This window comes from Podarcis raffonei, chromosome 4 (assembly GCF_027172205.1).
Source record: "Podarcis raffonei isolate rPodRaf1 chromosome 4, rPodRaf1.pri, whole genome shotgun sequence".
Classification (NCBI taxonomy): domain Eukaryota; kingdom Metazoa; phylum Chordata; class Lepidosauria; order Squamata; family Lacertidae; genus Podarcis; species Podarcis raffonei.
Genome location: NC_070605.1, coordinates 59,443,766 through 59,457,309, shown reverse-complemented (window position 1 = coordinate 59,457,309; position 13,544 = coordinate 59,443,766). Strand labels below are relative to the sequence as shown.

Below are 13,544 nucleotides of genomic sequence, written 5' to 3'. Positions count from 1 at the left end.
TGAGCGAATATCCCCTATCAGATATTTGAAGTTCACTTGGAGGATACTTTCTTAAGCTAGAAATCAGATATATAAACTGAGGTAACCTTTCTGAGAGTATCTGTGACTTTATTCTTCTGCAAAATCCCAAGTTGTTGTTGAAATAGCCATTATCATTTTTTTCATTGCAATTTAAGGATTTTACTTTCTTTTCAGCATAACAATGTTGCTTAGGTTGCCAGCAATTCAGTTCCATTTCCCCTCGCCTATATTAGCCAGAATTCCATGATAGATGAGTATGCTCAGTGTTCATCGGTTCCTTCTGCGGTTATTCCTGCCCACATGGGCTTCCCCACCTAGTTTTTCTTTTTTTGTATTTCTGCAGAAGTTCTTAAGAGTTCTACCAACTTGGATTCTTCCTCTTGCGTGTGGATATTGTTTCAGTGATACATGGACTGGTGCTCAGCCATCTGCATTAGATATTAAGATGCGCAGGTGGGTCCTCACAACAGAATGGTGTGTGTCTGTTTTGAGGGAACCTTCAAAATTCCCCCTTTTTAGGCAGTGAACAAGCAGGCTTCAGCTAGCAAGAGCGTGAATGGTCAAGTACCTTTACATCTATGTGTTTCTGCCTTATTTTCCAGCCATTCCATCCAATCCCCACTCCCATCCAGTTTTCAGTCCTGTCCCCCACAAAGAGCTAGCATTCCATGGGCAGTGGGTCCTCACTGGTCTACTTTTGGGGATTCTTCCCATGAAACTCTTTTGTATGGCTGTTGCCATTTTGGCTACATAAGCAACAACACTTGAAAAACTGAATTGGAATGAGAATACAGTATGCTATAGTTGGGCTAAGCAGCTGCAGCAGCAACACAGTTAACCACAAATTGAAGTCTGTTTCTAAAGTTAGGACAATGCAATATGTAATGCTACAACTTATTAAGAATCCCCAATAAAACATTTTTAATGATTAGCTCTCAAATGCCATTCTAAAGATAGAAATTAAAAATGGTTATAACTAAGTTTTATATGATCCATTCATTAGTCACAATCTACCATCTGGTAATGAATGGATGCAAATCAGATATCTTTATATGGGAGCAGCTGTCTATTTACCATTGGTTCATCTGTGTTTTTCTGGAACTGAACCAATCGCACTCTTGTTACATTCTCCATGTCCATGTCTCCATTGGCGCTCTCTGGAGAATCTCCATTTAAATATGGAGAGGTGGGAGGTGGTGTAACTCGTAATGCTTCATCACTGTAAACTTCATGTGCCACAACATCATGAGTTTGAAGCAAGGCCTGTAAGAAAATAACAGTTAGGATGTTTCACAATTTCTTGTGCTTACTCTACATGTATGAGGATTGAACATATTCTACATACATAATGATGGTGTCTCAGAATCATACTGTATCTTTTTTGTCAGATTTCAAAACCCAAGCTACAGTGGTACCTTGGTTTATGAACCTAATCCGTTCCAGAAGTCCGTTCTTAAACCAAAGCGTTTTTAAACCAAGCCGCGCTTTCCCATAGCAGTGGAGGACTCAATTTACACTCAACAAGAAGCTGAACATGTTCTGCTTCCAAGGCAAAGTTCACAAACCAAGACACCTACTCCGGGTTTGCAGTGTTCTTAATCCAAGTTGCTCATAAACTAAGCTGTTCTTAAACCAAGGTACCACTGTATTTACATTATTGTGTGATGTGTGCGTACTTCACTGACACACATGCACACCTCTTAACTTCCCTTTAAAAAATTTTTTGTGGTTTATTGGAAACAAGAGTATTGTACACTACGGAAATGGTGAGATAATGTTTGCTCCTAATAGCACCCTTAATTCAGTGAAAACAAAAACTAAAGAGTGGGTAGACTGACTGATTGATTGATTGATTGATGCTTTTGAGGGGACTGCAATTACTTTAATTAAAAGAGGAGTTCCAAGTGATAGCAGCAATACTCATCCACGTGAAGAAAGTATGGCTGATGGCCTCCTTTCCCAGGTCTTTTTTTTTTTTTTTGGTGGAGTGGGTAGATTTTGTCACATTGCCCACTGCAGACCTAGCTGGCTTATTCCAGAACATAATAAATTAGCTCCACATTTCCTGTCTTGACTTGGCCATGCCACAGTCCAGCTATGGCTGATCACAGTGTTTGAGTTACAGGGTACCTCTTAGCCTATAGATGGCTAAGTTAGATAGCAGAAAGGCACGACAGAAATAAATTAAATAAATACATTTAAATAATAATATGTTGCTGATTAGTTATCACAAATTTTATACTATGATAGTTGATTCCTCTCAACAGATTTGCTTTTAAAATTATTTTACCTTAGTTAACTAACATCTCAATCCTATACATGTTTCTGCTCATAAGGAACACTGAATTCAGTGGTATTCCCAATGCAGAATTTCAGCCTTAGATTAAATAATTGTTTCTGGACTTTTCTGTTGTCACTATGACTAGAAGATGACAAACGCCATAGGCAAGCATGATCACTGTCAACTAAAATGTTAGGAGAGTTAATCCAAATGGTTGATTGAGCATACTTCTGTGTGCTTAGCTAGATTTTTGTTTTAATGCTCACAGGCTTCAGATGGAATTCTCCCCCCCCCCCATGCAGAGGTTTCAACAACAAATGTTAAGAATGGCCACTGCAACATTTTACTGTTATAAAACAATATAAAATTGTTTTACATTTTTAAAACAAACAAACATTTCCTTACCATGAAATGAGGTTGTGTTAAAATACGTTTCAGTTCTTTTGCATCACTGTTTTCAGGGTAACATGAAATTTCTTCCAATACCTGGGAACCAAATCAGCAGACATGCTAATTAAATGAAATGAACTTTTAAACAAATTAATTTCCGTCCCCTGATCAGCCATAACCCCATCATATGAATGTTAAGTCTATAGAAAGTCTAAAAGAAGTGAATTACTTACTTAAAATATCTTACTTTTCTTTTGACAGATGAAATAATGAGTGTTAAATGAAACCTTTCAATTAAAATTAAACAAATTTAAATTATTTAATTCCAAAGCAAAATGCTAATTATGAATAGCTTTGTATTTATTTGTTACATTTATCTCCCACTCATTCCCTCCAAGGAACCTGGATGAGTCTACAAGAGATTCATAAATAGTCTCAGATCTGCATAACTTACTAGCCATGTGTACCCCACACTTTAGCAGAAAAAGCTCCTTAAGAAGGCCCACAGTGTCCTGGGACAGACGCTAATATGCCAGTGTCAGGACACACAGATTTGTGCAGTAGTGGTAGGAAGAGCAACGTGTTTGCTTTACCCATTAAAGGACTTTCCTAATTGGGAGAGGGCTTCACTCTGTAAGTGGATTTTGATGATTGTTGAGTGTGGATGTATCACTCAGCATGGTGTATCCATCATTGGTGTGTGTGTGTGTGTGAGAGAGAGAGAGAGAGAGAGAGAGAGAGGAAGAGAGAACAATAGAAAAGTGGGAGCAGGTGTGTGAGAGAGATAGAAAAGGGGAGTAGGTAGATAGGTTGGTGGAAGAGGTGGGGGTATGTGAGTGAGAGAAAGAAAGAAAGAAAGAAAGAAAGAAAGGAAGGAAGGAAGGAAGGAAGGAGAGGGAAAGTATTTAGATAGTTGTGCATTGTGTCTGTAAGAGTGAGAGAAAATGGGGTCAGGGAGATCAGTGCAGTCTAGGCGTATGTGTGAAAAAGGGGAGAGCTAGATAGATTGGTGTGAGAAAGAGGAAAAATTGGAGTAGGTAGATCTGTATGGTCTATGTCTTTATGAGAGTAAAAGAAAGAGGGAGAGGTATGTTGGTTGGTTAGTTTGTGTGGGGTGTGTGAATGTGTGTGTGTGAGAGAAGAGAAAATAAAGGAAGAGGAGGAGAGGTACACAGGTATGTGCTCCTTGTTGTTACTAGATAGCAACATCATTCTGTAGGGGGAAAACCAATTGTGTTATTGCCACAGTTGGGATCAGCAGGATATCACTGACTTCTTCAAGTTCCATTAGGATAATCATATTAGGTATCTTTGAAGACTCTAATACCACTGTAGTTACTCAGGCAAGCTGAACACAGCACCATGGGTAACATTTTGACAGTTATTTCATTTGGATTTAGGACATAGAAGTCTGTATTCAACCAGTTCAAACACATTTAAAATGCTTACCTCTTTGGCTCTCTGTACAGCATCACTTGGCGGATTCCTGATTTGCGGTGAAGATTTTGTGTTAATTTTGTCATAAAGCTAAAAGGAAAAACACAAACATCTTAACTACATAGTCTACCTTTTGCTAAAACATGTCAACTTTTTTTTTCCAACCACACAATTGTTTCTAACCACACAACATACAAAAATGGTTATATCTTATGGCTATGCTAAAGAAGAGGAATAACCACAAAACTTTTTTGATGGCCAACATTCCCCAACACAATTTACTGGACACAATAGTGCTGCATAAAGTGCCTTTCCTCTGCTGGCTGCCACTGAGAGCAGATATGAACGGCCTGAAACAGTAAGTGGTGCTCTCATCTGCTATGAAGTTTCCCAAGTGCTGGGGATAATCCAACATGCAGAAAACACAGGTTCACACCTCCCTGTTTCCAGAGTGCTCTGACCTGCTCTCAATGGTAGTGGCTAGAGCTGTCTCCCATCACTCCTGACCACTGGTCCTGCTAGCTAGACTGCAAGCCAACATACACTTATGAAACAGTTACATTGCACTGAACTCTGTGAGATTTGTTTCCAAATAAATTATAAAACTCAAGATTTATTTTTTACAAGCACAGAAACCGTTGTACAAATATCCCTTACCTTAAAAACCGTGTATGAAATAAAAAGTAACACTAACTTCATAAATTGATTATTCATATATTTCCAACTTTAGCTATAGAGCTCAGGACAGACAAAGGTGGCAGCACAAACTAGCCTCGGATATACAAAAACCGATACTGTTCTATCACTAAGCAGAAATTTAACTTGTAATTCGAATGTCATCTCTATTCAGAATCATCCATGTAAGTTATCCCCGGTAGATGACTAAACTGCTTGATTCCATAAGATAAATTTAATTTGTGCCCACCAAGGTAGGCAGCAGTGAACTATTAGTGAATTGAGAATTTTGTTGCTGTCATCCCCGCCCCCCAGCAGCAGTTGTGCTGTGGGAAATTGGGCAGAATATCACTTTCATAAGAAAAGTAAAATGGAAATTCCTTATGTGGGGGTTACAAGTTTCATGAATCAAAACTAATCAATTTGTGCTATATTTTCATGGCCACCTGTAAGGTACGTATATAAATTAAGAAGATAACAGCACTGGTGCTCCACAGAGTACTTGCATGAAAGTCCTACTGAAGGCAATGCAATTTTCACAGTTTGCTTTTCAGAAGGAACAGTGTTGTACAGATTTACATGGCAGTAATTCTAAAACAGGAACCATAATTGTGATTCATCATTTGACAACTTCCAGACTGGATTATTGTTATAGACATTTTATGGAGTTTTCTATGAAATGTATTTGAAAACTATAATTGATCATGAATCCAGTGGCCATGTTTTTAGCTGCATTCAGTGACAGGTGCCACTGAGCCCAATCAATGGTAAAGCCTTTCTCTCTGGAAGGGCCTACTTCCTGGACAGAGAAGGGAATCCTCGGCGTCTGAGACACTGGATGGAAGCAAGTAGGAAAGAAACCAGCTTTCAAGGAGTGATACTGGCCTCCAATTAAGGTGTATGCACAATTCAAAGTGCTGGCTGTTATGACCATTTATAGAACCAGCTAAAATATACCAGGCACTGGTCACGATTTTGACATGAAATGTTTTAAGGCAATTTGAGGCTAGGGTACCTTAGGCACTTCCTCCTCCAAGCTGTTTCAAGATCTATAGCAATTTTAATATTCTCCACAACCAAGAAACATTGATTTGCTCAAAATATTTCAATAACCAAATATGTCTGCCTAGGAAAATACTTACATCTAGTAACGTATGAAGATGCTGATCCTGGAAAACACTATGTAGAAAATCTAAATCTTTTTCACTGCAATCTGTAAGCGCATGGATTTCCTCAAGGCTGTCCAGCACTTGTGAGACTGCTCCTATAGCCAAGGACACAGAGAAGAAACTACTTAGAGAAAAGACTGAGGGCTCAAGTGGAACAAGAATATTTCACTATGAATGAAACAAGACAGGAAGCTGTAACTTTTGCTGAGGAACTGTTATTTGAACATAATGAACATATTTTCCATGTATTTATATTCTATAAATTAAAAGTACATTAACACAAAACAATTTTCATATAGCATATAAAAATGGCTTCCCCAATCCAACCATGAGTTTGTCAGCACAAAACATCTAAAGTTGGTTCCACCTCAATCCAATTATGCTTAAGTCTGTAACATGATCTGACAAGAGTGTATTGGTTTTAAATCAGAAATGCAAGAGCAGCCAACATTTTTCACTGGTTGAGTTCATACATCATGTGTAATCCACGGTGTAGCATGGTATGTCCGAGTTGGAAGGCATCCAAGCTCCCCTCCCCCTCTTCCCTTGAGGCCAGAAGGACGACTTGGGCAGTGTTGTGTTTCGGTTTCCCCTAATCTCATCTTGCCATTGTCTGTGACTGTGGTTTGTAACAGTCTATGGGCAGTTTAACAATCAGCTTCAGAAAGCACAGTTTGAAATTGGCTTGTTCTGAAACTGAACAGAATTTGTTATAGATTATGAACTTTGGTTAAGATGCAAAGATAAGTGCAGTGCTAGCTGGGCTGATGCTAGCTGTAGCCCCACATGTCTGGAATGTACTAACTAGGTGAGCAAAGGCAAAAATTAAAGTAATCATTGGCCCTTCTGGAGCAGCAACCCACCCCCATCCCCAAATCTAAAATGTTAAATCCCACCATCACCAAATGGTTTGTGAAAAGCAGTTTGTGAAACGAATGGTGGACAAGCACATAAGAGGAAAAAGGTCAATTTTGCAGAGCAGAAACTGAGGTATGGTGCTCAAGACCTAAAGCAGGTCTTTAAATCCTAGCTACTACCTTTTGCTGACCGAAGCTGTCTTGTTTCCACATTACATGAAATACTGTGTTTATCAAACACCATTTCATTCAAAAGTATCATACCATAAGTACTCCAACATGCTACAATGATTTGTCTTTAGTAAATATTTGATGTGGTTGGGGAAAGTCAATGTATTTCCATATGCATAAACATGGAAATATATACACCTCATATCCCTAGCTTACTGATTTTGTGCAATCTTTAATAATGGTAAGGAAATGTCACTTCTTAAAAATGAACAAAATTTAAAGGAAACTGATATACATTTTATAGTTAATTACCCCTTTTTAATACCTGACCTACTTTTTTTAGTCAGATACTAGATCACAGTTGTCAGTGCCATATACTTGAACAGTGAAATGCATACGTGTGTTCATATTAGAGCAACCAAATAGAACTTTCCAGAAAAGTAGCAATTTTAATTCTGACATCCCATTCTAGGACCCTGAGTTAGAAACTGTGATACCCAGGATACCAAATTCTGCAGCAGATATCAGATTCCATTGTTGCATGGCAAACCTGCAGACGTGCAGAATGCATACAGCTGGTGACACAAAAAAAATTCCCATTGTGGTAATCGTATTGCCTATACAGATCTGACTCTTCAGGGCACTTCACTTAGAGGAGATCCTGAGATTTAGAACAGGATATTATCTTCTTAAGTGTCGTGAAACTTGTACTAATATTTAAAATAAAGAGGATTCTACACAGAAAGGAAAGGCATGTTCATTCACAAGTCAATCAAAAGCAAATGAGGGGAAACCTGTCCATCTCTAGCTGCTGCCGGTCTGAACAGACAATATACAGAGTTATAGTCTGACTCACCATAAGGCAGCTTCAATATGTTTACCTATTCTAACCACAGTTTGAAGATCAGGCTGTGTGGTGGGTTCATGTTCTCCCAACTCCAGCTTTGCATGCAGCTTCTCCATTCTGCTCCATGGGCTGTGATAACCAGCAATTGGTGAGGCATCTGAATCAGGCAAAACTATGGTTAGCACTAACCAGGAACTGTCTCCAAACTATGATTTGAGGCCATAATTTGGAAGCAACACTAGTTGATGCTACACATAGTTTGCACACTTTTGGAAAACTACAATTATTGCAAAAAATGAAAAAAGGGGGGGATTGAATGCAAGAGTGGAGAAGAGAGAACATGTGTATTATAAGTTACTCAATATGTTGATATTCAGTAACTTAAAATTACAGGAAGAGAGAGGGTGGGACACACAGACCTCCCATTTCCCTTAAGGCAGGCACAGGCAAATTTGGCCCTCCAGATGTTTTGGAACTACAACTCCCATCATCCTTAGCTAACAGGACCAGTGGTCAGGGATGATGGGAGTTGTAGTCTCAAAACATCTGGAGGACTGAATTTGCCTATGCCTACCTTAAGGCCTTCGTGTGCTTCTTTGTGCTTTGAACTGAGGAAGAGAAACAGGGCTGCATTGATTAGTTGAGGAAACCTGCCATATGCAGGTTTTGCACCCTTGCTTGGAGAAGAATTGTGTTCTTACTCTTAATACTATATCAAGAACAGCTTTCCAAAAAAAAATCCAGAGGAAACATTTTTTATTATACTTAACTACCAAATAGTGTATACAATTACAGCATGCTTTTATGTTTCTTTTAAGCACAGGCAATATAAAACTGGGATAAAGGAGAAAATAGCAGATTTAAACATGCAAGCCAAACACAGAAGCAGAATGCAAAGCTTTAGAGGAAAACAAAGGGATACCTACTTTCTGCAGCTAGAAGTCCTAGCAGGAAAGGCAGCATTTGGACAAACAACAAATAGCATGAAGATTTCAAAATAAGCAATTATAAAAGCTGCAACCTGGCACACTAGCTTAGTCACACAAAAAAGATGAACACACAAACACTTTTTATTTATTATAGGTTATATTTTAATATGTTGGTTAAAATAAGCAATACAAAGTGGGGAAGCAGACCCTGTCATACATTTTCCCTATGCTAAACACCTGACTTTCTGGCAGTTGTATAATTTTTGAAATTAAAACAAGTACAATATTTTTGCTATCAGTTATCGCATACAGGAGTAAGGAAGTACAAGTGTACATGATATATATGCAAAATCTGTGTGCATAATTATATAGCATCATAGCTTTTCACATCTTTAGTAAATTTAATCTACCAGGCAGTTTGATCATAATTTCAAAACATTAACCTGTGATTCAATTGTGAGAAAACTTTTTTGTAGCTGGAGTAGCTAGGAAAATTATTGTAAAAATGATCTTAAAACTGCTCAGACAGGAAAACAAATACATATATGTAAACATTATGGTGAGTAGATGTATTCAACAAAACAAGTGTGATGCAAAGAACAGGCTGTTTACCTATAATGCCAGTTCTCTGAGTAGTCATCTGTGCAGATACACAGTCTCATTTGGGAACTTCTCAACCTAAGCTAGAATTTGGCAGGCACTCCATCCTCAATGCACCCACCTTCCCACTCAGTTCAAATTTTCAGTGGTAACAACACATATATAAATGAGCCATGTAGAAAAATAGTAATGCCTGCAGCAGGGGACAGGCTGCGTGGCTGCACAGATGACCACTCAAACAACAACAGGTACAAGTCTCTATGCAGTCACACATATTGGTAGAGTAGCAAGCTTACTGGAGGTGGGACAAGGGCTAAGAAAGCAAAAAGCTAAGTACAGACAAAGAAGGCATCCATCCGGGATCTCACATCCAGCTAGAAGTGATGAACAAGGGCTGCAATGTTGCAGGGGGCCAAATATTTAGTAGTGCAACTCCCTGAAAGAACCCAGTGGAAGCTACAATAGCCCATGGGAATAAAGCTGGACCTGTTTCAGTAAGCTTTGCCAGTCCATACAGGTGAAGATGGACACTCAGTGAATGAAATGTTGAACTGAGACTAGTTCACTCAGTTTTGCATACCCACAGCAAATTGACGGTGGCAGATTCTCCCGATGATCTGGTCCTGGACAACTAAATGGACAAAGCCTAGCAAACATCTAAGCCAAGCACTGCTTTGTCCTATTCTAATCCCAGGTTTGGGAAAAATTCTAGAAGAACTATGGGCTCATTAAGATGGAATGGACTTTGGGTAAACCTGAGATGTCAGATTTCAGTATGACTCCGTCTCTGTGCAGAGCCAAATATGGCACAAGAAGTCTCAAAGAAAGGCCCACATCTCTTGGTCAGGATGAATCCTACTAAGAATACCACCTTTGAAGTGATAGGTTCAAACAGCAACTGCATGAGCTACACAAGCACCACTGTGAAGCTCCGCTATTGTGTTGAGGTAGCTGTTAAGTGTTTCTCAAACTTGGGTCCCCATTTACTGTTGGACTACAATTCCCATCATCCCTAGCTAGCCAGACCAGTGGTCAGGGATGATGAGAGCTGTAGTCCAACAACAGCTGGGGACCCAAGTTTGAGAAACACTTTTCTAGCCACTACTACTGAGAGCTGGTCACTCTGGGAACAGGAAGGTGTGCACCCATTTTCCTGCATGTTGGGCTATGCCCAGCACTTGGGAAACTTCATAGCAGATCAGAGCACTACTTACTGTTTCAGGGCACTCATATTTCCTCTCAGTGTCTGTGAAGTAGTAGTAACAGTACATAGGTCCCCATGAGAACCAGCTCCTTCTTCCTTGTGGAGGGGTGTTGATAACTCTTTACAGAGGCAGAAGATGCCAGAACACACAGCAGCAGACCCAGACACTTATCCTCTCCATCAGTACATCCTACTCCTTTTCCTTCCCTCACATTCACATGGCACACTGTCTACCTGCCACACTCACCCACGACTTCTCTTTCTTTCTCATTCTTTCCTTTCCCTCCATTCTCTCAAATTTTGCATACTACAGCCTTGCTCCAGCCTTGCTGTCTAACAAACTCCTGCTGAAACACATGTCAACATACTGTGCATGCAGGGAACTGCTGCTGGCATCAGCCTAGTCAAAAATTTATACTGCACCTGGGCTTCAGGGCTGAGGCTCACCAGGGAGCCCTGGGCCACAGATTGAAAAATGCTGGCATAACATTTTGTGAAACTGACTCCACTTAAAAAGATGTATAGTCTAATTCCAAGTTGGGAGACACTTTTTGGGGTAGCATGGATGGAGAGGAGTGAAGTCACAGGGAACCAAATCACACAAAGAGCAGTAATAATAACATGAAAATTAATGTTACAGTGACAATCACAGCTGATCAAATTGAATTTCCTGACAACATGCAGTCCAGCAGTTTCAAGATGGAGTCTAACACCAAAGTTCCTTTGTTTGAGGATGACTGTCTTAAGTGTCTTGGTATGTCAAAATATTCTCTAGTATTACAAGTTCTGATGTCAAATTTGTGTCCACTTTTTGTGTTTGACCTGTTCATCCTGCATAGAATACAGAAAGACATTGGTGGCAGATGACTCTGCAATGTTTTGGCTGACATTATTAGATCCTGTAGATACAAGGTCAAAATTGGCATCTAGATTTGTTGTAATAATGTCAACCACAATGCCACAGTTTCATTCATCTGCTTCTTTTCATTTAGGCTACAACACTACTGAAGAATGTTACATATATGCACATACATATTTTAGCTCATTAAGAAAGTATTGTGCTTTAAAGCAGGAGTGGGAAACTGGATCCAGTCAGAGGGTCTGACTGAAGCCTGGTAGACCTAATTAGACCTGTGGACTTGGGGCTCCCCTTTGCTGCTTCAAAGATTGCATACTGCATCATTTTATGCGGTAAAGTATGCAAGTAAACATTAACATTTGCCTGTTAAGGAAATGGTCCCAGAAAGTTCATTCTCTCTGCCATCTAGTGGCAAATCAAAGCACTTAAACCTTCAGTGACAAACTCAATTTGTCATATCCAAAAATAAAACTCAAACTCCTGAGTGATGAGAGTTGTGTTAAGACAATCATATGGTTTTTTTTTTTGGAAAAGAATAGTGAGATTGCCTAGACCATTTCTTTCTGTAACCAACCCCCCCCCCCATTTTCCTTTCAAGACAGTTTTATTTTTCTCATACTGGTTTAAATAACTCTGTTCTTTTTTTGTTCAAGCTCAGATGTTGGTTAGGTTATGGGATCTGGTTTACTTGAATTGTCTAGCCAGTTTGCTCACACTATGGGCTTTAAGGGAGATGTACTTTTGTAAAGGAAAGGGTATTTAGTTGTTTTCTGATTTTTTTTATTTTAATTGTTCATTGTAATGTGTTTGTTATATTTTTGTAACCTGCCCTGGGATAATTTGAAGAAGGGTGGTCTATAATTATCGGGGAGCGGGGGATACATCGTAGAACTGGACTCTGGCTATCTGTAAGCAAAGTGCTGGTTTGGATCTATAAACTCTTAAAAGGTTCAGGACCGCAATACCTCAAGGACCGCCTCTCCCCATATGAACCAACCCAGACCCTGCAATCATCATCTGAGGCTTTTTTTTTGTTTGCCTCCTCCACCAGAGATCTGGAGGGTAGAAACATGAGAATGGGCCTTTTATACGGTGGATTTCTGTTTGTGGAATGTTCTCTTCAAGGAGGCTTGCTGGGTGCCTTAATTACATATTTTTAGGAGCCATGCAAAAACGTTTCTCTGTAACCAGGGCTTTAACTGATTAAGATTCTGTAGCCTTTTAGAAGTGTTAATGGGAGGGGGGTTATTGGTAATCTTCGGATAAAGGGTGGTATACTAAGTAAGTAAGTAAGTAAGTAAGTAAGTAAGTAAATGTAATATCCAGAATAAATAATCTAAAGTTACTTCACAGTGTGTCCTACCTCAGGATTGCTGTGACTGTTTTTTCTTTTTGTTACATTATTTATCTTGAGTATTGCTTCCTTACTACCTTATCAAACTGACGTCTTTTAAAACCAAAATATAATTTTCCTCTGGCATTCTGTTAACCTAACAACAAGCAGAATGACATACTAAACTTTTGTTGAAGTGCTTAGGCAGGATTGTAATTATAGAATGTTAAAATAATTTTGGTAATTTAGTGTATCAAGCACTAAACACAAAATATTTCTTACATTTTTTCTTATTATTACAAGCAAAGCATTAAATACAGGAAATCTAAAAATACTTATTTTTAGCTCCCGGTATCCCGAGCCACTACACATGCTGACTAGGGCTGCTGGGAGTTGGGAAGACTGCTTTATACCCTACACAAGTTTTTTTTTTCCCATTAAAAATGTTTAGGGGTACTCTCATTTTGACTCAAGAAAATCACAATTTTATAGTTCAAACTGGGAAAAATAGATACAGTACATGGGCATATGTACAAAGATTCACAAAATGTTTAGGGGTATGCGTACCCCTCCATCCCCTCAGAAAAAAGCACTGCCCTACACACTATACTCTTCCTTACCAGAACTGTCACATCCCAGAAAATTCAACTGATATTGCCTTGGAAAGAAGAATCCCATTTGAAATTTGCATTCTGAAAGTTTTGCCAGTAAACAACCTGCATTTCTGCTGATTTCCATAATTTTATAAGAATAAGTATGATATTGAAGATA

The 13,544-nt window shown here is 39.0% G+C and overlaps 1 protein-coding gene across 11 annotated transcripts in view; it reads right to left on the bottom strand.

Moving 5' to 3' along the window:
* The window catches only part of CASK (calcium/calmodulin dependent serine protein kinase), a 127,027-nt gene that overhangs the window by 34,410 nt on the left and 79,073 nt on the right, over positions 1-13,544 (bottom strand). For 7 of the 11 annotated variants that reach the window (XM_053386883.1, XM_053386882.1, XM_053386886.1 and 4 more), the window contains 5 exons: positions 8,775-8,792; positions 5,947-6,068; positions 4,142-4,219; positions 2,708-2,788; positions 1,096-1,284 (listed from right to left, as the gene is read on the bottom strand). In XM_053386883.1, the coding sequence (XP_053242858.1) occupies positions 1,096-1,284; positions 2,708-2,788; positions 4,142-4,219; positions 5,947-6,068; positions 8,775-8,792 (488 nt within the window). The remainder of the gene's footprint in view (positions 1-1,095; positions 1,285-2,707; positions 2,789-4,141; positions 4,220-5,946; positions 6,069-8,774; positions 8,793-13,544) is intronic. The other 4 variants (XM_053386884.1, XM_053386890.1, XM_053386887.1 and 1 more) reach the window with 1 other exon arrangement.